Below are 23,111 nucleotides of genomic sequence, written 5' to 3'. Positions count from 1 at the left end.
CAGGACTTGGGACATTTGGGTGGGTGGGTATCAGGCATGTAGTTCTTGACATTTCTCCCTTTTCCATCTTGCCGGCCCCAGTGGACTACAGACCAGCAGCTGATCCAGGTTATTCGCTCTATAGGAGTCTATGATGTGGTGGAGTTAAAATTTGCAGAGAACCGAGCAAATGGCCAGTCTAAAGGGTGAGGTCTGGATTTGGGGAGCCCCCTTTAGTTTGTGATTGTTAGGGTAACGGATCTGTTATATATTTGAACTTGGATTCCAACCCCCTTCCACCCCAGCCTAGCTTACTACTTTGGTTTTGACAAACTGCCTTAGTAGATTGAGGACCTAGCTAGATTGAAGTTGAACATCCGTCTGTTGAAGGGAAGAATGTTAATTTTAAATTCCAAAAAGTAAGGAAAAACAGGAAGTATATAGAGTGGCACCTTCTTACTGCTGGTGTGTGTGTGTATGTATGTGTGTGTGTGTGTGTGTGTGTATAAATATTTAATTTAGCAAGATGTCTTTTCCTTTGTCAAATAGAATTTTTGTTCCTTTTCTAGTGTCTAAAAAATTTTCTCCTTTTTACTTGGTTCCTCCAGGTATGCTGAGGTGGTGGTAGCCTCTGAAAATTCTGTCCACAAATTGCTGGAACTCTTGCCAGGAAAAGTTCTTAATGGAGAAAAAGTGGATGTGAGGCCGGCCACCCGGCAGAACTTATCACAGTTTGAGGCGCAGGCTCGGAAACGTGAGTGCGTCCGAGTCCCAAGAGGGGGTACGTGGAGACCATCTGTATGATGGGGGGAGGTTGTGGGCTTGTTGGTATGGTGTGGGCTCAGACTAATGTGGAGTATTTAGGAGAAGGGTACTGTTTGGGTATGGCTTGTTAGTACAATAAGTGGATAGGCCTAAGAGATTGTGTAATAGCACAGTCCTGGGAATCAGGTTCAGCTTGTCAGTGGGTTCTGCCTTTGACTTTTTTTTTTTTTTTTGGTTTTTCGAGACAGGGTTTCTCTGTATAGCTTTGCGCCTTTCCTGGGACTCACTTGGTAGCCCAGGCTGGCCTCGAACTCACAGAGATCCGCCTGGCTCTGCCTCCCGAGTGCTGGGATTAAAGGCGTGCGCCACCACCGCCCGGCTTTGCCTTTGACCTTTTTAACCTTTTGAACGAGTCAGTTCACTGCTTAGGACCTCTTTCCCATCGGAACTGAAAAGTGATTGAAGTTCTTGTCAACTGTCAATTCTATTTCTTCCATAAATGGACACACCATGAATTTGCTTGCTTTTTAAGTAAGACTTGGTTCTCTTGAGTTTTTAAAAAGCAGACACCCTAGAGTGTAATTAAGATAAGTGATCTCATCATGAGTATATATATGGAGTGCTCTGTAAGAATCAACCAAAAGAAGTGTTAGGTAATAAAAATAAAGCATTATTTTTCCATTGTTATCTTAGAGAAAGGAAACAGTTATTGAATATGTAGTTGGTTTGGCAAGTATATCACATAGGTTTTTTAGAAAATGGAGCCTGGCAGTGGTGGTGCACGCCTTTAATCTCAGCACTTGGTAGGTAGAGGCCAGCCTGCTCTACAGAGCGAATTCTAGGACAGCCAAGGCTACACAGAGAAACCCTGTCTGGGGGGTGGGGGTATATCGGACCAGAGAGATGCCTCACAGCAGTTAAGAGACTGGCTGCTCTTCCAGAGGACCCAGCTTCAATTCCCAGTACCCACATTGAAACCCACAACTGTCTCTAACTCCAGTTCCAAGGAATCCAGTGCCCTCTTCTGACTTTAGTGGGCCCTGCATATGTGCGGTACACAGACATACATGCAGGCAATTTACCCATACACATAATAAAATTTTAACAATTTTTTAAAAGTGCAACATTCTATGTTAGTTTGATGCTTTAAGTTCATCTTACTCCCTTTAATCTGACTTTGTTCACCAAACCACTTTCTGATGCTACCTTACTTTCCTAATGAGGCTTTCCTCCTGGGAAGAGAATGCATTGACCAGCCTACAAGTATTCCAGTCTGCTTGGCAGTAAATAATTGTTAGTATCAACTAATAAATTACTACTTTGGTTTGTGTATCAATTTCTTATGAGTTTGGTTGGCACAATTCACTCTCCTGGGGTCTGATTACTCCCTGGTAAATTACGGAAATCAGATTTCTAAACCTGAGGACCAATCTTGGCTTACCCTGACCTCACAAGGTACAGCTACCCTGTAAGGCCCTGCCTGAAATAGTCAGCTTCCTTTTCTTTCACTACTCAGGGATAGGTAGTGGCAGCAACATTTCACCACATACCTGCTGTCACTACTCTAAATACCAAGCTCTAAAACAGTAGTTCCTTGTATTAATGGGGTATGTCCTTCATGTGGAAATAGAGCCTCTTTAGTAGAAACAGTTGTCTTTGTCCTTTGTATTGACAGCTAGGTGGATGAGGTGTGAGCTCCAATTGCCCTGGCTTAAAGGCACACACTTAGCTTCCTTGACAACTCACATTTTCAAGTCCCTTCTTTTTCAGAGTCTTTGTATAATTCGACCCTCCCATAAGATGCAGCTCTTTATAGCTGTATTGAGAATAGTATTTCTACCTCTTCTCAGCTTTTTCCTTGTACATGTTACTTTACTGAAAAGCATAAAGCTGATGGACGTCCTCTGCTTAAAAATGGCTGCTTCTCTGGGGACTTGTAACCAAATATACAAGTCAATATTGGAACAGTGCCTAAGAACATGGTTAACAGAGGATTGCACTTACTTTAAAACTTCTTCAGTTTATAACAACTTGAGAAAGGAACAGATTGTCATGTGTTTGAAACATGAAGAACAGGGCCTGTGTCAGGCTGGCAGTATCCCAGAGTAAAGAAGTCAAGATGGTTGTCAGTGTAGTTGATCCCACCATAGGCTTGTCTTGGGCATTGGCCCTGACCGTAAGTTCTAGTGGAAAAAGCATTCTTCTTCTCCATATTTGCTAAGCATCTTTCTACCTGCAAGACTCTCAAGGCTATACTATCATATATTTCTTGGGGTCTAATTTAAGAAGGCTGAGCTAGCTCTCTCAATGAAATTATATAGATAGAAAATGGCTCTGTCTCCTACTTTTCCCATACTTTTTCAATTCTCTGACCAGAGTTCTATGACACAGAGACCATTTCTAGAGTACAGCATAATAAAGAAGGTCGACTTGTAGTAGCCTTAAGAGTCTCTGAAATCTGGGGAATGTAGGATTTTAAGGCAGGTAGAATCCAGCAGAACATCAGTGAGAGTGCTTCAACATCATTTTCTTATAGGTTGTTTGGAATGTGTGTATTTGAAAACAAGAGATAAGTTTAAGGGTTAAATGTATTCAAAGCACTTTAAGGACCCTAGATAAGAGCATTCTTTGACATACAGGACTTTGGAATCATGTTGCTTTTTGGGGTTGTCTCAACCAAGATACTTCGCTCTTTCCACTGAGGCCAGCGGAAAGGCATCAAGTGATTGGTTTCTTGTCTCAGCTGCTTCACTTGTTTTCTTCAGCATGGTGCCCGATGACTTGTTGAGGGATGAGCTGGTCCTATTATGTCCAAAGCCTGCCTGGGCAGTAACATGAGCTCTGTTTTGCTTTGCAGGAATACCTCCACGGGCCCACTCCCGAGATTCTAGTGATTCTGCTGATGGACGGGCAACTCCCTCTGAGAACCTTGTACCCTCATCTGCTCGTGTGGATAAGCCCCCCAGCGTGTTGCCCTACTTTAACCGTCCTCCTTCAGCCCTTCCCCTGATGGGTCTGCCCCCACCCCCAATTCCACCCCCACCACCTCTCTCCTCAAGCTTTGGTGTCCCTCCTCCTCCTCCTGGTATCCACTACCAGCATCTCATGCCCCCCCCTCCTCGATTACCTCCTCATCTGGCTGTACCTCCCCCTGGGGCCATTCCACCAGCCCTTCACCTCAATCCAGCCTTCTTCCCCCCACCAAATGCTACAGTGGGGCCTCCACCAGATACTTACATGAAGGCCTCTACACCTTATAACCACCATGGCAGGTAAAAACTATATTTCCCTGCAGATTTGAGCCAGGATAGTAGACAGTGTTTTTATTTATTTGTTTGTTTGTTTTTGAGACAAGGTCTCACTATGTAGACCAGATTGACCTCTAGACAGTATTTTGCTGGGCAGTGGTGGCACACACACTCCAGAGGCAAAGGCAGGCCAGCCTGGTCTACAGAGTGAGTTAAGTAGACAGTGTTTTAGACATTTGTTTTACATGAATTAGTACTGAATGCTGATACTTTTCCTCTATAATCGTGTTGTGATGTTGAGTCCTGGAACATAGATTAGTATCTGTCAGGTTTGTTTTGCATGCCTATATGTGCAAGTGCACGTGTGTGCAGCTGCATATGTGTTTTTGTGTACTTGAATATGGAAGCCAAAGGACAACCTTTGGTGTCATCCTCAATTTTGTTGTCCACCTTGCTTGAAACAGTGTTTCATTGGCTTAGAGCTGTCCACGTAGATTAAATTGGCTAGCCAGTGAGCCCCAGGGATCCACCTGTCTCCACTTTCCCAGTACTGGGATTATAAGCATGCTCCACCATTCCTGGTATTTTTATGTGGGTTCTGGGCATTTGAACTCAGGTTCTCATGCTTACCTGGCAGGCACTTTACTGGCTAATTTAGTTCCCCCAACTCCCATCAATGTATTTTATTTAGTGTTTTCTGTTTTCATCTTAACTACTTGACCCAAATCATATCTTTTCATAACTCCCTTTAAGCAGCTTGATTAAACTTGGTGCCATAAATGCCTGCAGTGATTAATACTTTTGTGTCAAACCAAAATTATGAACATATGTGACATGAATCCTGTCCTTGAAAAAAAAAAAGGAACGCATAAAACATTTGAGACATATCCTAGAGAAGAATTAAATAACAGTATTATAGAATATAGTGAGAGTAATAAAGGATGTGGCAGTCTGATATGGTATTACCTCTCTGCAGCCGAGATTCGGGCCCCCCACCCTCTACAGTGAGTGAAGCTGAATTTGAAGAGATAATGAAGCGAAACAGAGCAATTTCCAGCAGTGCCATTTCCAAAGCAGTGTCTGGAGCCAGTGCAGGTAATTAACTCTTACTTTGCTGCCTTTGGCTTAAATTTTCCCCTTTGTCATTTCCATTTGGAAAAGTTTGAAAAGTTGAAGTTGGAGCACTGTTAGATGTCAGAAGATAAGCACTTCAAAAGAAGAATATGACTTGGTTTCTTGGCTTGGGGAAGCTCCACTGATATGTCTAAGCCCTGTAGAGAACAACTCAGTGCCTACACATGAGTAATAGACACTAGTTCCTTTTGTATCTATTGTAGAATGTAATTGCTATCTCAGGAGATCTTTATCTCAGAAACAATCTTTAGAACTGTGTCTGTGTAGTAACTCCATACAGGTAGAATTAAAAGCTCTGGGGTTTTAGAAGTAGTGCTTCAACTAGATGGTGCTATGATAACAGATTTGGTACACTAAGAAATCTGGGCAGAGCTGGTGGCCTGTGGGTAGCCTGTTCTAGAAAGGCAAGTTTGTTATCGTCCTAAGGCATATCACACCCTTTTAGCTAACTTGCCCTGCTCTCAGCATTATCTTTTTACTTCCTATGTTTTAGACACCTATGTTATTAGTATATCTTAACATCTAATATTTGTTGAGCTCTACTGTGTGTCTGGCACTAGGCTAAACACTTTACATAGATTACTTTATTTGCCTACAAACTTACCTCATGAGTTGAACAACTAGTTATCTGTAGAGCCATTGTTCCTTAATTTATGTACCCTAGCCAGGTCCTAGCAAAGATAAAACAAACAATATTTTTATTTATTTATTTTTTATGTATACAGAAGAGGGTGCCAGATCTCATTACAGATGGTTGTGAGCCACCATGTGGGTGCTGGGAATTGAACTCAGGACCTCTGGAAGAGCAGTCGGTGCTCTTCACCTCTGAGCCATCTCTCCAGGCCCAACAAACAATATTATTAAGACATGGTTAAACATACACAGTTCTATGGACAGAAAATTTTAGAATTGTTGGCTCAGATGTTTATTTGGCAGTTTATTTTTATTTTTTAGACTTGTGTGTGTGTTGCATGTGTATATGTACATATATCACATGCATCCTTGGGACCCAGGTGCCCATTGGATTCCCTAAAACTGGAGTTAATGGGTGGTTGTGAGCTGTCATGTAGGTGTTGGAACTCAAACCTGGGTTCTCTATAAGACCAACAAGTGATCTGAACAGCTAAGCATCTCTCTAGCCCTAGGACAGTTCATTTTAATCAGTGTTGTCAGGTAGCCCTTGGACAATAATCAGGATGCACTGATTATAGGGCCACTAACTAGCCTTTGTCAGATTTCAAACTATACTATAACTCATTCAGTTTTATACCTGCTGTGTCTGCCTTGTCCATTTTACCATGGCCCTTTAAAACAGCCAGTCACTCAGAATTTGTGTCCTCCTGCATTCTCTTTTTGGTCCAGTTTGGTTACTGTCTTTTCTTATCTTTGGCCTTTCTCTCCATCCTACCAGGGGATTACAGTGACGCCATTGAGACACTACTCACAGCCATTGCAGTTATCAAACAGTCCCGAGTCGCCAATGATGAGCGTTGTCGTGTCCTCATCTCCTCTCTTAAAGACTGTCTTCATGGCATAGAGGCCAAGTCATACAGTGTGGGTGCCAGTGGAAGCTCTTCCAGGTGAGCTGATTGCTTTGGGGGCTGATGGGCCTCGAGCAGTACTGTCCTGCAGGTTGGCTGGGAAAAGAAGGACACCCAGGGTATCTGAGAAGGGTCTGGATTAAAGAGGGGACCTAACATTCATGTCTTTAAGGAGAAGAAATTAATGAGATGATTTCATTAATTATTGTTAATGTCTGAAACCTGTCTTCTATAGAATCATTGGCCTCATTTAGGAAAAAAAGACTAATAAAGAACACAGACTTCCATGCTGGGGAGGTAGCTCAGTGATAAGACTTCTTGCCTAGCATTCATGAGGCCCTAGGTTCAATCTTCACCATGGGATCAAGGAAAAGGGGGAATTGGACTAGGTAGACACATGGGGATTTTGAATCTTAGGTTTGAATTTCAGTTCGGTTGCTAACTACCTGTTTGACCATCTTGAGTATGGAAGTTAGCAACGTTCCAAGACTTAAGGGGGAAAGTCCTAGTACTTACCTACAGACCTGTTATAAAGATGAAATCATAATACTTGCAAAATTCTAAATACCCCATCCAATACAGTAGTAAGGTCTTAACAAATCTGTCAACCATTTCCCCCATAAAGATTAGGCTTCAAAGAGCTAAGCTCCTCAGACAGTACCCCCATGATAGAGAACTAAGAATATTTTAAGCAAACACTGGAAGATACAAAACCCCATGTGGAAAGAATGTGGTAGGCCCTCTGAGTTGAGACTGAAGGATCTTTCTGATAGGAAAAGACATCGGTCCAGGGAGAGGTCACCCAGCCGGTCCCGGGAGAGCAGCAGGCGGCACCGAGACTTGCTTCATAATGAAGATCGGCATGATGATTATTTCCAAGAGAGGAACCGGGAGCATGAGAGACACCGGGATAGAGAACGGGACCGGCACCACTGAGAAAGGTGGGAAGAAGCCCTGTTCCTGAACAATGGATTGAGTATAAACTGGGTGTGGTGGCTCATCCCCGTAATCCCAGCATTGGGAGGTCAAGGCAGGAGGATTGCCATGAGTTGAAGGGCAACCTAGACTACAAAGTGAGACCCTGTCTCAAAAAGAAAGATTTGTTATAGAGATGTTCCTCTCTCCCCCGAGTTCTCAATAAATGAAAACCACTGTTACTATCATTATTACATTTTTAATACCAATTTTCAAGTAAAAGGGAAAACTGGCCAAGGCAGGATTATTGCCTTAGTTTTCATGAAGCAATATTAATGACTTCAAGAATTGATAGCCATTAAAGAGATTTTGAAAACTGGAGGTTTAGTTTAGGAAAAACCATTCTGAAAAATCCTTCATAGCTTTAGAGACCCTATGAATAATTATAATAGAAGGATATTTTTGCTTTTAGTAGGCTTTGTTAAAAGCAGGGGTGTGAGGGAATTGGCGTGGGTAATTGAAATTAGATCGGATTGTCTGGCTCGGGGACTGTGTCAGCAGTATTTAGGCTCCCTGTCTCTCAGCTCTGCTTTTCTCGATTTTCATTCACAGAAACATCTCCATCTTGGAGGATGAGCCTGTAACTCTTGAGTTTTATCCCACCATTTTGCAATCCCAACTGAAAGAAAGCTGCTAAGGATTGTTTGTGGTGTAGGAAAGAGTGGGTGTTGGTTCTGTTTCTGTGGAGATGTATAAAATAGACTAGAATATGGCTAGGAGGAGCTGTCTGGTCTGTGGTCTGCTTGATTGTTGAGAAGTAGTGTAGTTGAGCAGGCTGTGTAGATCTTAACTATGGATGACTGGATGACGGAAACTGGAAACCCTTACTTGTGTATCTTCATAGTTCGTGGTAAACTCAAATCTTTTGAACACTGCCTAGGTACAGCTTACTAACAGACAAGAAAGCATTCCCTTGTGTTTGCCCTCTACTTTGTTGTTGGCGTTATCTACCTTAACTTTTTCGGTTTTTTGAGACAGGGTCTCTTTTATATGGTCTTGACTTTCATGGGCTCATTATATAGACCAGGCTAGACTCAAACTCACAAAGATCCTCCTGTCTCTGACTCTTGAAAGCTGGGATTAAAAACAACCTGGCACTTTACTTAAACAGTTTCATAGCTGAGAGTGTTTTTGTCATCTTCCACAGAAAGTAAATGGAATGATAAAAATTACTAAAGTTTTCAATCTACATCTTTCTCTGTCCTTTTTTTTTTAAAGCTGCCTGTTTCTTTTTCTCTTGTCTTTTTTTTTTTTTTTTTTTTTTTTTTTTTTGGTTTTTTGAGACAGGGTTTCTCTGTGTAGCTTTGCGCCTTTTCCTGGAACTCACTTGGTAGCCCAGGCTGGCCTCGAACTCACAGAGATCCGCCTGGCTCTGCCTCCCGAGTGCTGGGATTAAAGGCGTGCGCCACCACCGCCCGGCCTTTTCTCTTGTCTTTTTAAATAATTTTTTTCATACAGTATATTCTGATCATGGTTCCCCCTCCCTCATCTCCTCCCAGATCCTCCTCACCTCCCAAACAATCCAACTCGTGCCTTCTTTCTCTCTTTAGAAAACAAACAGGCAAATGCTTTCTTTGTTCTTTACTTATCTCATGGAATTCTAAAATGTAGACTAACGCGCATAAGAGCCAACAATTTAGCTCTGAATGAGTTCTGTGTTCGTCTTTCTAGATTTTTGCAACATACTTCGTTTTGAAAGGTGCTCACATAACATACGTAGCCTGTGGAAATGCAGGTTAATGAAGATGGAGCCTACTAGTGGCTTTGGCCTTCTTTCTTGTTGGGGCTGGGCAAGGTGGGCATGGATGTCTTGGTTCTACTCTTTCCCTTCAGTAAGTAGCAGCATCACCTCTTCTGAGCTAGCACAATTGAAGACTTACTTGAAATCCAAAACAACCAGTGCTGGGTGTTGTGATCAAACTTGGGGTGCTGGTACTCAGGAAGCCTAGATAGAAGAACCACAAGTTCAAGGGCAGCCAGGGCCACGTAGCAGGACCTAGTGGGAGGGCGTGGGGGGAGCCATCCCCTCCCATTATGTAGTATGTGTTCTTTGGAAATGGATAGGATAAGAGGTTTAATCCCAGCCCTCAGGAGGCAGCGGCAGGCAGATCTCTTCAGTTGTGGAGGCCAGTCTGGTCCACAGAGTGAGTTCCAGGACAGCCAGAGCGACACAGAGAAACTCTTGTCTTGAAAAACTAAAACAAAGTGATCAGGAAGGGAGCTGTTAATTGGTCTGTACAAAGCAGCAGTTGTAGTCTTAATCCATATTCAGTGTACTTAATAGACTATATGACTGTATATGAACATTCCTGCTGCCTTTGCTCCTTTAACAACCTTTTGACGGTGAAAGTGCCAGCAAGATTTATTGATCTACCTGAAAGTCCTCTTTTGGTAGTTATAGAAAAACATTTATTTGACTGGCACAGGCCTGTGATGAAGTGAGGAAAGCTCACTCTTGGGTAAGTTTTCCACGTCACTTCTTTTCCTGTTCCCCTAACATATATGTACAAGTGAATCAGACACTTTAAAAAGAGAAAAAAAATCATCTGTAATTTTCATGGTAGTCTGAATTGTATCTTCATTTACTAAATTGTAGCTTAGAAGGGTTTCATGTTGGGGAAGTGATGTACAGGTCTCTCTGTAAAGAACTTAATCCTCCATGCTATTTGAACAGCATTTATAGCATCTTTTCTTAAAAAGATGGTTGTGTTTCTATGCTGTGAACATGTGTTCCTTGATCAAGAAAGGTATGTTTTGTGCAGAGGCATCAATGGAACAGCAACATCCTCTTCTGTTCCTCAGGAGAGAGCCCCAGCTCTGGGGCTTGATGGGCCAACTAAAGTGATGGATCTTTGACTTTGTCTGCATTCAGACACTACTGCCAGCACCAGTTCCCTTGACGAACCAGTTACCCTCTGTGTCTCATTCTGTAAGGACACTTCACAAAAAATGTCTTTTCTTTAGGACGTGCATGTGTATGCTTTGGAGTTTGAGGGTGTTCTAGGTGGTCTGTGTCTTCAGTTCTCTATAATTATTGTCCATTATTTTTAGGGTGTTTCTTACTTGAAATAGATTCGTTCTCACTTTATTCATGTCCTCCTGATCCATTGAAAACTGGGCTTTCTGTTCAAGTTTGAACAGAAATTGGCTTAAAGATTCAGCCAGTTCTGATGGTACATGCCTGTAATCCCAGCACTTGGAGGACTAAGGTAGGAGGATCATAATTTCAAAGCAACCTAAGCTACACAGCAGGACCCTGTCTGGAGAAAACAACGTTCAGGAGCCTGAATTTTAGGAAACAAAGAAGGCACCAAGAGCTTTAGTTTTTCTTTATAGAAAAAAGGACAAATACTTGCACATATGTTTAGAGATGTCAGCAAGAAGATGATGATACAGATTCTGAGTAGCAGGCTAAGATAGTGCCAGCCCAGGGTTAGAAGGATGAGGCAGCATGCAGATGTCTTTTGTGTGTATATGTCTTTTTGGCTGGCTCTTACAAGATTTGTGAGGCTTTTTTACAAAGTTACTTATATAAAGGGTAAGCATTCATGTATGGCTGCAGTTCTAGGTTCAATTTAGTACATTGAATTTACTAAATTTATTGAATTTAATTCTCCCCTTTCCTTCTTACTGTTGCTTCTGTTTTTATCATCAAGTGACCATACTACCATCTACATGTTTCGAGTTTGCTAGGGATCTTAAGATTAGCAATGTGGCAAGTGGCCTAGCAGACTCTTCTATTGGGTGTAAAGGTTCTGAACAGGCTGTCAGATATTTTTGGTGATGACTTCTACTGTTTCTTCTTCCATCTCTGCGTTAGTTCTGGCTTGGCCAAGTCATTCCTAGTTAATGTTCTTGTACTTTTGGGTCCTCATCACAACAGTTATCTGGGGAAAGTCTTACAATCACTTGCATTTTATTCAGTACAGCCTGAAAAGGCTCTGTTGCTGTGTATCTGTGTGCACACGCATAAGCATAATGTTTGGAATCTGTATTTTGGTTTGGTTTGTGGCTTTTGGTTGGGGTGTATGAGTGTGTATGCTCTTTGGTTTTGAAGTCTGTTCTAACCAGGGCTGCTTTAAAAGAAAACAGATAATTGAGGAGTTTGCTATGGGAGTGCTTCCTGCTGGTACCTCTGGGGTGTTTTGGGAATTGGTGGATTTGGTTGTATATACACTTTTTTTCTTACTATTATTTCTCCCTTTTCTTTTTCTTTTCTCTCTTTTTTTTCTTCCCCTTAAGGTAAGCTATGACTTGCTCATAATGGACTTTCTGAAGCTGTGTTTCCTTGCAGCAACTTTTCTTGAAATGTTAATTCCCAGCCTTTCCCTGCTAAAATATTCTCAGACTGCTTTCAGAGACTTCATTCTATTGTCTGTGTTTTCCTCTTAACCTTAAAAATGTCACCATTTTGGTTAGTCTTAATCTCTATTCATTGTGTTCTCTCCACCCATTTCCTCACATTACTCGATGCCAGACAGTCCACTTTATTGTACTTTGCTAAGCTTGCATTCTCTTCCTACATTCTGACTTAGGTTGTGATTTCAGGAAATGCCAGTGTGTCTCATATAAGCCCTTACTGATAAAGAGAGTGGCCTCTAACTGGTGTTTTCTTCTCTTCTGGTGCTTTCATTGCAGGAGTCTGTCTGGGTGGAAGCAAATTGTTTTTAATGGACTTGCATCTCCTCACCTTGATCAGGACTAAAGGACGGAGGCCGCTCCACCCCTTTCCCCTCTTCCAAACCCCTAACTTCCTCCAGGCAATACCCTCTGCCCTACAGGATTGAAGATGGCTCAGCAGCCCTCCCAATCCCATACCACCTGTTTGCCAGGGGGGAAGAACCTAAAGACTTGATGGGGTAGAGAATGGGGGCAGACAGGAGGACAGCAACATGTCCAGCCCCTAGTCTCCATAGAGAATGGTGCTTTGTCCAAGGAAACCTGAGTTTCTGATTCCCCAGGAGCAGTCAATGGTGAGGTTACTGAGAAAACTTCCTTCCCAGAGACAATGGATCCTCTTTGTGGGATCTTAGGAGAGTGACTGGGTGTGCCAAAAATGCCCAGGGTTCTGCCCTCGGTACTAGATTTGGTGGGGGCAAGAGGGTCCAAACCCTGCTAACATACCACTTCTTTGTTCAACTCCTTTACCTTCCTAGCCCTTTGAGGAGGGACCATGAGAACAGAAACTACCTTGTGACAAGCTGCTGTTCTGGGTTTTCTCTTCTCACGTATTGACGGTTTATTGCCCTGGCCTTCTAGAGGGCTGACTCCTTTTGACCCCTTGCTATCTAACTCCTCAGTGGACTTGCCCCTCAGAAGCAAAACCCAGGAGGTTCCTTTCTCCTGGAGGCCTAGCCAAGCCAGTTACCACCATTTGCTGCTTCAGGCTCGGTTGTCTGTTGCAATAACCAGCTCTTAGATGTTTCCTCTCCCTGAGGTTTTCCATTTAACATGGAATCCTTCCCCCAAGAAGGCTGCTTCCTTGTTTTAGAGGAAGGTATTGCCTTTGGGACATAGGGATGTCATGGGACCTCAGTAATGAGGACCCCTAGTTAATTAAGTACCAGGAGTGTGGGGAAGGAAGCAATTTGAGCAGGATGTGGCCTACTTGCATGGGCTCTTCTTTTTCAGGTTTGATGTAAGCATGGGCTTGCATCCCCACGGTACATACTTTGACTTATTGTGGGATAACTCAGCACTAGTAGGCAGATAAAGTCACAAATGTGGTGTTTTGTTGGGTTTTTTTTATCCTTTGACTATAATACTTCCCCTCACTTGGCCTGGAGGTGCTTCCTGCCTTTGACAAAGAGCAGAGAAGAAATGGAGCCTGACTTAAGTGAACTCAGCTAAGAGTTCTGAGGGCCAGCACACTCATGGCTGTTTTCTGCACAGGCAAATGGAATTGCTTTCCTCAGCATCCAGATTGTGATAGGTTGCTCCTGCAGGAGGCAGCCACAGTCCTGGAGTACCATAGGGTGATGTTCCTTCTGCATGCATCTGCAGGGTCTATGACATCTAATGTGAAAAGAGACGTGGCGTGTGAGATGAGACTTGGTATGTGAGACCCATCAGACTCAGAAGAGAGACTGAATTGGATCCTTCCTCTCTTCCTAGCACACTTCTAATAGACCCCTTCAATCACTGAGGGAGCATCCCCAGGGTTGGAGAGGCACATTCCTTTGGGACAGGCTACAAGTTGTAGCTTATCTTCCTGTCCTCCAAGCCAATCCCTATTCCACTTCAGAACATGACACCCTGCCCAATTGGCCAAGTGTTAAGTGATGTGCTTATTCTTGAAAGCAACTTGGGGTGTCTTTTTAAAATGTAGAGAAAACCAAGTAAAGTGACAGTTAAGGAAAAACAATATATAGAATATCAGAAAAGCTGTTTACCCGGAGAATTATTTTCTCCCCATTTTTGTTTTATTTTTACTCAATGACAGAATTTTTAGTTTTATTCCTCATAGCAAAAGGAGAAAAAAAAAAAAAAGAATCCCAGCCCTCAAAAGGTCAAGGCCCCGTCCCCCTGTTGTCGGTGATTTGTTTGTCTTTCTGATAGGTTGAAAATTGTGTAATAAACTTGATGACGATGTCAATCTTTTATACTGCATTGTATTTTTTTTCCTTTTGTAACAAAATATTTTTAAATAATAAATGGGGTGTGAGCTGTTTACGGATTCTGCATTGAATAGATTTGTTGAGGTGTCTGGGCCATGGGTGTGGACTGATGCAGATACTGTGTGATGTAGGGAAACTTCAGGTTCTTAACTAACTTGGTGATGGGCAGTCGTTTCTCCACAGTTGTAGCCGACATGGTGAGCCCCCTAGACATAAAATTTGAACCTTTACTTGTGCCTCTCATGGTTTGTCCTTTCCCTGAGTTAAAGAGCGCTTCCAAGTCATCCTGACCACTCATGTTCTCCAGTCTTACTTGCACATTGTGTTTCCTGTCCTGTGGAGTTCTGGTGGTATCCAGTTTGAAATAAACACCTGGGTGCTAGTACTTAGGTCCTCCATCTACTTAACCATAGGCAAGCAATATGTCCTCAGTCTCTCATCAAAACGAGAATAATTGCTGTTCTGCCTTCGTATTAAAGATGCATTAGGAATCACATAATGAATGTGTTTTGTGAACAGAGTTACCATCTAAATATGAGAAGTAGAAACTAGAAAGCTTAGAAGTACTGAGGGGTTTCCATAAGAGCTCTCCTTTTAAAGCAGTACAGATAAAGGCCCACTGGCAAAGTAGTCATATCTTAACAATTTACTGTTTGGACAAATATGACAAGAGGGGTTAAGTACTGAAATGCAGGTGTTGAGCTAGTCCCTAAAACTTAGTATCTAAGCCTGAATGGAGGAATTAGATTCAGAATCCACAAAAATCAGGAATGCATCCATAAAGTCACTTGGATTGTTTTGTGTGTTTTGGTTTTTGTTTTTTTTACATGCACATATTAGTGCATGTGTGTGTGTCTGCCTGTCTTCATACACACAGGCCTACGTCTAGAGGTCAGGACAACTTGCAGACTTTGTTCTCGATTACCATGTGGTTCCTGGGGAATCAGGCTTGCCACCTTAACCCACTGAACCATCACACCAACCCTTTTGTTTTTTAAGACAGTCTCTTACATCTTAGGCTGACAATGAACTGATCCTTCTGCTTCATCTCCCAAAGTGCTGGGATTATATAGGTATACCACCATGCTCGGTTAGGTCACTTTTTTTAAGTGAAGTAAGAATAGGCTTACATGACAGAAAGATAAACTGCAGACCAGATGTGTACTGTTATTGGGGGAAAAAAGGAAATTCCTTGGATGGGCTAGATTTTCTAGTGCCTCACTATTGAGATGTGTATTCTCACATTGGGGTCAATGGTCACGTGCATGTCAGTTACCTGCTATGCTTGCTAAGTACCAGGTTTGCTCCATCCACCTATTTAACATTCAGCCATGTGCTTTTTATGCCCTCAGACTTTGTACCGTCTCAGAACATTGGTGTCTCCAGGTCTGTAAAGTAGCTTGCCTCACTCTCACAAGCATAGCTTTTAGCCACGTTAACTCCCTAGGCCAGATGATTTCAGCACTGAAAGGAATGAAGCTGGAGGATAGTTTAAGGTCATGCTGGACTAAGTAGAGAATCTCTGTCTCAAAAAAAAAAATGAAGTCAATTCAGGCCAGATAGAGTGGTATACCTATAGTCCCAGCACGCAGGAGTTTGAAACAGGAGGATCATTTGAAACTACCTGTAAACGCTCCCCCATCTTAAAAAAAAAAAAATTGTAAAAACATGTATTGATTATAGTGTTTGCTTCACGATCACAGTAAAATGCTGTGGTCTACAGAAAAGCTAGAGCTCAGTCTTGAGATGGGGCCCCAGGCTAGTCTCAAAGCTGTGACCCTCACCCCTGCTTCCAAAGTGGTGGGGACTAAGGTGTCCCACCACATCCAGTCACTGTCTTGGTTTCTCTTGTGCATGACTATTCAAGTGGCTCCAGCAGCATGAAGAACAAGGAGCCACCCATGGCAACCAGTGGACTAAGTTTCCACATAAGTGTGAAGTGAAATGATGTCCTACTCAGCCATTAAACTCATCCTCAGTGGCACTGTGGGTGTATACCACTGTGCCCTGGCTGGGTCTCTATTTATAGTTCACTTTGTACATGTTGACTTGTAAGACAGGCTTAGAGTTCCATGGGTGCTTTTACTTCTCACCTCTAAGCCTACAAAATGGATGAGTACAGTCTCAAAAGCCCTTCTGAGGCACTTGAGAGATGGCTGTGGTTAAGAGCACTGGCTGTTCTTCCAGAGGACTGGGGTTCAATTCTCAGCACCCACAGGACAACTTAAAACTAAACTGTAACTCCCAGTTCCAGGGGATCTGATTCCTTCACACCAGTGCACATAAAGTTAAATTATTTAAAATGTATCTTAAAAATTTTTTTTAGAAAGTCCTTCTGAATTTTAACAATTAGGTGTAGAAGCCACTTCCACTTAGCTGATCTTTGTTCATTTGTGCTCCTGAGAAGGGGGCTGAAACCAGTGAACATCTAAATGAAATCTGGAAGTCACGGAGAATGGGTTCCTCTCTATTCTAGGCCACTAATCAAAGCAAAGCTAGAGAAAGCAAATGTGAGAAGCAGAAAGTTGATGTTCAGTGAGACAGGAGATAGAAACATCAGGAGAGTGCCTATTAGACATTTTTGTTATTTTTTGTGGTTGAACTTTCATCATAGACTCAAGGACAACTAGGAGGCAAGGGCACAGAGAGGAGAAAACAAAAGCATCAGTGCTTTGGGCTGTGGAGCCCATAGAATGACAGCCTTAAGAAAGTTAAGAAAGGGGGCTGGAGAGATGGCTCAGAGGTTAAGAGCACTGGCTGCTCTTCTAGGAGGTTCTGAGTTCAATTCCCAGCAACCACATGGTGGCTCACAACCATCAATGAGATCTGGTGCCCTCTTCTGGCATGCAGGCAAAACACTGTATACATAATAAATAAATCTTTTTAAAAAAAAAGTTAAGGGGCTGGAGAGATGGCTCAGTAGTTAAGAGCACTGGCTGCTCTTTCAGAGGACATGGGTTCAATTCCCAGCACCCACATGGAAGCTCACAACTGTGACTCCAGTTCCAGGGGATCTGACACCCTCACACCAATGCACATAAAATGAGTTTAAATAAAACATTAATAAAAGAAAGTTAAGGGGGAAAAAAAACAGGCTTAAAAGGCAGCATAAGAAAACAAAAATCTTCCAGGATCTGTCTGACACAGAAGATTGACCTCAAGGCTTCCTACAGTGGACTCTTTCACAACTCCTGGTAGCCTCCTGGAATAAAATACATGGCCATATTCAGCACTGACCAATAAATGTTCCTTTTCAGCTAATTCAAGGAAAAAGGTTTTGGTCAGTTTTTGAATATACTTCTTGCAATTTCTAATTATACGTGGCCTATGCGGGAAAGAACTGAGACAGCAAACCTGGGGCAGCAGTGGAACATTTACCCAGTCTTTAAAGAAGACAAACACCATGGCAATGCCTGTTGGGATTCAGGCTGCAACTTGGGTATGGGGGGGGGGGGGGGTAAAGATTAGTGGGACACTTTCATCACTACCTCTGTGTCGAAGTTTACCACTAAGCAGCCTCAGAACACACTGCTGGGACAGCCTCTGCCCTCACTTAGAAGAGATGAAACTTAAAGACAGGTGTCATATAGAAAAGAAAAGACAACCAGCCCCACGTGAGAAAATAATTTTTATTATAAAACCATGTTTTCTTCATGATCATAATAGAAAAATACTATGAACTACTAAAAGGGGGTTCTGGATCTCCATCTCTGAGCATGGAGGGTAGAGGGTATTTGAATCAGCCCAGGAGCCCATCATCATGACTTTTCGTGCTCATGCAGGACAGATGTGGTACATGTACAGGGTGCTGTGGCTCAGGTCCTACTGGAAGCCCAGCAAGCCTAGATGGTCCACACAGGGAACTCTGGCCATGATGACCAAGGAAGAAAACTTGAGGTCAGTAGGAAGCTGTTAGACCAAGATGGGGACAGCCTTGCCCTTCCTTGCCCTTCCCTACCACAAAATGTCAGTGTCTTCTGCTGATGATCCTGGTTTAAAGACGATGCCACTGACCTCAGGTAGGTGCTCAAGGCCCAAATGTCTGTACTGAGGAAAAACCACACCGGACCTTTCCCAGGCCAACTTGACCTACCCCTTTTCACAATTGTGGCTGAAGTGCCAGAAGGATAAGTGTTGTCACCCTGATGGGCTACCAGTTGGGAGTTCTTGTACTTCAGATCCTGTCCATACTAAAGGCAGAAAGAAAGAAACTGTTAAAAGACCAGTGAGTGGGGCTGGAGAGATGGCTCAGCAGTTAAGAGCGTTGGCTGCTCTTTCAGAGGACTCAGGCTCAATTCCAAGCTCACAATTGTCTGTAACTCAAGTTGCAGTGGATTTGAATCCCTCACACAGACATACATGCAGGCAAAACACCAATGCACATAAAATAAAAAATAATTACTTAAGCCGGGCGGTGGTGGCGCACGCCTTTAATCCCAGCACTCGGGAGGCAGAGGCCAGCGGATCTCTGTGAGTTCGAGGCCAGCCTGGGCTACCAAGTGAGTTCCAGGAAAAGCGCAAAGCTACACAGAGAAACCCTGTCTCGAAAAACCAAAAAAAAAAAAAATAAATAATAATAATAATAATAATAATAATAATAATAATAATTACTTAAAAAAAAAAAGACCATTGAGTAACAACTATTAGCTTGAACTCTGTATATTTCAAGCTTCTTTACTCCAAAGAAACAGAAGACTATCTTCCTTAAAAAAGAAACTTTTGGGACTGGGAAGATAGTTCCGTGGTAAAAGTATTTGCCACCCAAGCATGAAGACCAGCACCCATGGAAGGAGAAATGAGATTTCTGGGGTAAGCTGGCTAGCTTGGCTAGCTGGATTAGCCAAATCGGAGAGCTTTGGGTTCAAGTGAAAGACTCTCCAATATATAAGGTGGAAAGTGATTGATGAAGACATCTGATATCACCCTCTGGTCTGCACATGCACACATACTACACACCTACCTACCTACCTGGACATTTGTGTATACACAGGTAAACATACATATGCAGCCCACACACAGACAACCTTCCTACCTACTGAAAGTAAGGAAAGCATCCCCACAGACACCCCCTCAAATCCAGTTTTCTACACTTTGCAGGCCTTTAAAGAGCAATGCATCCATCCCTGAGTGGGGAACCCAGCCCTCAGCAGTGATACCTGGAGAAGGTGGCCAATGTGAGCATTTCAAGCAGCAGCTCTGAGCCACAAAAGAAGAGCAAGATGCTGTTCATGATAGCTTCCAGGCGAAGCACATAGGTCTGCAGCAGCAGGTAATAGGAAGCCATCATGGCAGACGGAAAGGTCAAGGCCACACTAATGCCAAGGGGCATCTTTCGCTGGCAGAGGTTTCCCTTTGTACCTGTAAAACACAGCCCCCAGAGTCACCTCCAAGTGGTGACTGCTTTCCCTGGCAGTCTGTTATTTTCTCCTCAGGAAGTGTCTGGATGTGACAGATACGAGTGTCATATTTAAAAGTGAAGTCCCACTGAACTAAAACTTTGAAGCTTCAGGGCGTTACATGACTGAAGTCATTTACTCCAGAAGCCCTGCTTCCATTCTGACTCAACCCAGGGAACAATGGGATTCTGCATTAAAAAAAAAAAATGGGGGAAGCAAAGACAGGTGTGGGTCTGTGGTGATACACTGTGTACCCTAATAAATTTGCCTGAAGATCAGAGAACAGAACAAGCCACTAGATTAAACATAGATACCAGGCAGTGACACCTTTAATCCTAGCACTCGGGAGGTGGAGATACATCTGGACCTCTGTGAGTTCAAAGCCACCCACATGAGATTGACTCATTCTAGGAGAGAAGCCAGTGGCACACACCTTTAATCCCAGCACTAAGAAGGAAGTGATACAGTGGGTGGAGAAAGGTATATAAGGTGTGAGGAGACGGGAACTAAAGGCTTTTCGGCTGAGGAACCCCTTTCAGCTGAAGCCCTTTTGGCTGGAGTTCTTTCAGACTGAGGAGTTAGTGAGTAAGAGGTGGTGGCTGTGGCTTGCTCTGCTTCTCTGATCTTTCAACTTTCATCCTGATATCTGGCTCTGGGTTTTTATTAAAAGACCATTTTAACATTCGAACAACATGGGTCTCTTGAGTTTGAGGCCAGCCTGGTCTATACTGAGAGTCTACGACAGCCAAGGCTAAGGTGTCAGAGTTGAGAGTTCAAGATCATCCTGGTCTCCTTGATTCAAAAAATCAAAACCAAAGTGTGTGTGTGTGTGTGTGTATAACATATGCATTTGTAACCATATGTATATATACAACAACTTATAAAAATTTTGTATGTAAAATGTGTCTACAATGTATGTGTGTATACATACACTAAAAACTTTTCAACTAACATGGAAAATAATGTAAGAAAATATAGAAAATTAAAAATATCTGTTACTTGGGGCTGGAAAAATGGATGGCTCAGAGGTTAAGAGCCCTTGCTGATTTTCCTGAGGACCTAGGTTCAATTCCCAGCACCCACATGGCAGCTCAATAGTCTGGAACTCCAGTTCCAAAGGATCTGATACCCTCCTCTTTTTTCCTTGTAATTCTTACTTGTGTGTTTATGTGTTCACAAAGGCCAGAAGACAACATTGGATCCTGGAGTTGGAGTTACAGGCAGTTATGAGTTGCCTGATGCTGGGAACCAAACTGGGGTCCTGCAAAAGCAGTAAGCCATCTCTCTAGCCCAACATCTTCTTCTGACCTCTGTAGCCACCAGGCAAAACATTCATACACATAAAATAATTTTTTAATTAAAAAAACGTGTGTGTTCCAAAAGACAAATATGGATACTGTAGGTTGTTGGTACTGCCAATGTAATATGTGAAAAAAAATCTTGCCTTGTTTCAGCTTGCTTTTCTTTAGTGACTTTGAGCACATTAGCAAGTTTTGTCTTTTTTTGATACAGGATCTCATTATGCAGCCCTGACTGGCCTGGGACTCACTATGTGGTCTTGAATGCCCAGCGAGCCCCTTGCCTCTGCCTGGGAGTACTGGGATTAAAGGCATGTGCCACCATGCTCACCTTGGCAAGGTTTTTGATCCTCTATAATGACTTAGGTGAATTGACTGTTAGTATCCCTTTACCATTTCCCCCTCTTGAGTTTGTACTTTAACCTGTTTTCAGAGATGATACATTCTAAGTAATAAGGGTTTTTTGCTCTGTTTCTGGGGTTTAAAAACTTCTACAGAAATCCTTGTTTAGAGAAGTAGAGGGAATCTTAGAGCTCTTTAGGCATGCTTTACTTTCCCAAACAAAGCAAGAAGTAAGAACTCTTGTAGCAGTCAGGCAACTGGAAAGGAATGATCTAAGATCAAATGCTACTGCCGTCCTCTAGCCCCACTTAGAAACACACAGGTAAATCTTGACCTAAAATATGAAGCAGTAGCTTAAAGCTTCAGGGAAGAAGTAATGGGATATATTACCAGATCCAACCTCTGATAGTGAGTCTAGGTTATATTCTTTGTCTTGTTAATCAAGTTACAGGCTCCAGCATGTCTCATAAGGAGTGGAAATATTTTCTGGACAATACTTACCAAAAAACAGTCTTATTACTTCAACGCCAAGATAAAGGAACAGCATCACCACATCCAGGACTAGGTTGGCTGTTGGGTATGGCAGCAAGAGACCTGCTGGTGTAAAAGCCAGAGTCTGCAAACACCACCTAACAGTCCCCACAAGGACTGCCACACACCCAGGAACAACACGGACACCAGTCTTAGCTTCCCATGAACCAGTTATCGAGGTGTGGGTTGTTACAGCTGCAGGCTTTTTTACTAAGTGTGGGGATTCTACTCCACCAAATGACTGAATTATAATGGTACACAGATCTGAATATTTCATCAAAGAGAGATGGGGAAGAGTCAGGATGGAGAAGCCCACATTTCCCAAACTCAAGAAATTTCCTACAGAATCATTCTAAAGCCATCCCTTGGAGAGACCTCTGCCTTGCAGTGAAAAGAGATGCTGCAGGGCCAGAAAAGAATGAAAGGTTTTTGGTGGGAGGTGGTGCTCGACTAAGGTGGTTAAGGGCTGCTGGGGCAGAGGCAGTCAAGACCAGCCTTACCTTTATACAGGAAAATCAGGAGCTCCAGAAGGAAATAGGTCGCATAGTACCACCCATTCAGAAAGAACAGGACTTCCAGAGGTGTTGAGGACAACCTTTTATCTGAAAAGAGCAACACAAAGAATAGGCAGAAGGGCAGCTGGAGTTCTACTCCCTGTATGGTTCTGTGTAATCTGAAGAAAACACAAGGTCATGGTGAATGAGGGAGAAACTTCTGATTGCTTATGAAGTGAGAGTATTGATGTGAAGGGGTGGCCTTCACCTCCTTGCCCAGGAATTACTTTCAGGTCGACTTTTCTGGCAATTCAGCTATCATCACAGCTGAGAGGCACCTCAAAGATCCAACCCTGTCACTACTGAAGGGGAAATTGGGGCGCAGAGACCAACAGCGTGTCTGTCCAAGGCTAGAGGATTCGTAACTGAGCAGTCTCAGAATAGGGCCAGCCCGGGATTTTTAAGGGTACAGTATCCGACTTCTATACATGCGGGCACTCGGGGTGGTCAGGGCAACGCAAGCCCCACTCGGACAAATGAAGAATGAGACCCCCAACTTTTAAGAATGGGGTATTAGGTCGAGCTCTGGAGAGCAGAGAGGTGGAGGGCCTGGCAGGTACCGATGGGACAGGGGGCAGAGACACACACCTCCGGAGTCTCACCTCGCGGCGCCATGTTCAGTCCCCATGGAAACTGCGTACGCGGCAGCTCCGGGAGCAAATGTGGCGGGGCCGGAAGCGCCGCTCTGCCTGTCCGTGCCACTCTATGACCATCGCACCGGCTGCGCACGC

The 23,111-nt window shown here is 43.2% G+C and overlaps 2 protein-coding genes across 11 annotated transcripts in view; one reads left to right on the top strand and one right to left on the bottom strand.

Annotated features, from left to right (window-relative positions):
* Cpsf7 (cleavage and polyadenylation specific factor 7) overlaps positions 1–19,381 on the top strand; it is a 26,484-nt gene extending 7,103 nt beyond the window's left edge. For 5 of the 7 annotated variants that reach the window (XM_052760725.1, XM_052760724.1, XM_052760721.1 and 2 more), the window contains 7 exons: positions 82–185; positions 588–760; positions 3,602–4,016; positions 4,969–5,087; positions 6,538–6,706; positions 7,441–7,608; positions 12,281–14,312. In XM_052760725.1, the coding sequence (XP_052616685.1) occupies positions 82–185; positions 588–760; positions 3,602–4,016; positions 4,969–5,087; positions 6,538–6,706; positions 7,441–7,603 (1,143 nt within the window). In that variant the 3' untranslated portion in view covers positions 7,604–7,608; positions 12,281–14,312. Of the gene's footprint in view, positions 1–81; positions 186–587; positions 761–3,601; positions 4,017–4,968; positions 5,088–6,537; positions 6,707–7,440; positions 7,609–12,280; positions 14,313–19,356 lie in introns of those variants that run through there. The other 2 variants (XM_052760718.1, XM_052760719.1) reach the window with 2 other exon arrangements.
* Positions 17,875–23,111, bottom strand: Tmem216 (transmembrane protein 216). Of its 4 annotated transcripts, none has more exons than XM_052760730.1 (5): positions 22,983–23,111; positions 22,327–22,428; positions 21,797–21,892; positions 19,416–19,617; positions 17,875–18,470 (listed from the first exon to the last, which is right to left on the bottom strand). In XM_052760730.1, exons 1-5 carry the CDS (start codon positions 22,993–22,995, stop codon positions 18,434–18,436), a joined length of 450 nt encoding a protein of 149 aa, XP_052616690.1. In that variant the 5' UTR covers positions 22,996–23,111; the 3' UTR covers positions 17,875–18,433. The 4 variants fall into 4 exon arrangements, with proteins under 4 accessions (XP_052616690.1, XP_052616691.1, XP_052616692.1 ...); XM_052760731.1 differs by having other exon boundaries at positions 21,797–21,889; positions 22,983–23,110; XM_052760732.1 differs by having other exon boundaries at positions 17,875–18,449; positions 22,983–23,108.

This window comes from Peromyscus californicus, unplaced genomic scaffold, assembly GCF_007827085.1.
Source record: "Peromyscus californicus insignis strain IS unplaced genomic scaffold, ASM782708v3 Scaffold_4__1_contigs__length_199733344, whole genome shotgun sequence".
Classification (NCBI taxonomy): Eukaryota; Metazoa; Chordata; class Mammalia; order Rodentia; family Cricetidae; genus Peromyscus; species Peromyscus californicus.
Note: the sequence above shows the minus strand (reverse complement) of the source record. Positions and strands in the feature narration are given on the sequence as shown.

Coding starts and splice junctions, on each gene's coding strand:
- Tmem216 (XM_052760730.1), bottom strand. Junction 19,618..21,796: donor AGTAATAAGACTGTTTTTTG/GTAAGTATTGTC, acceptor TGTGTTTTACAG/GTACAAAGGGAAACCTCTGC. Junction 18,471..19,415: donor ACATTGGCCACCTTCTCCAG/GTATCACTGCTG, acceptor GTCTTTTAACAG/TTTCTTTCTTTCTGCCTTTA.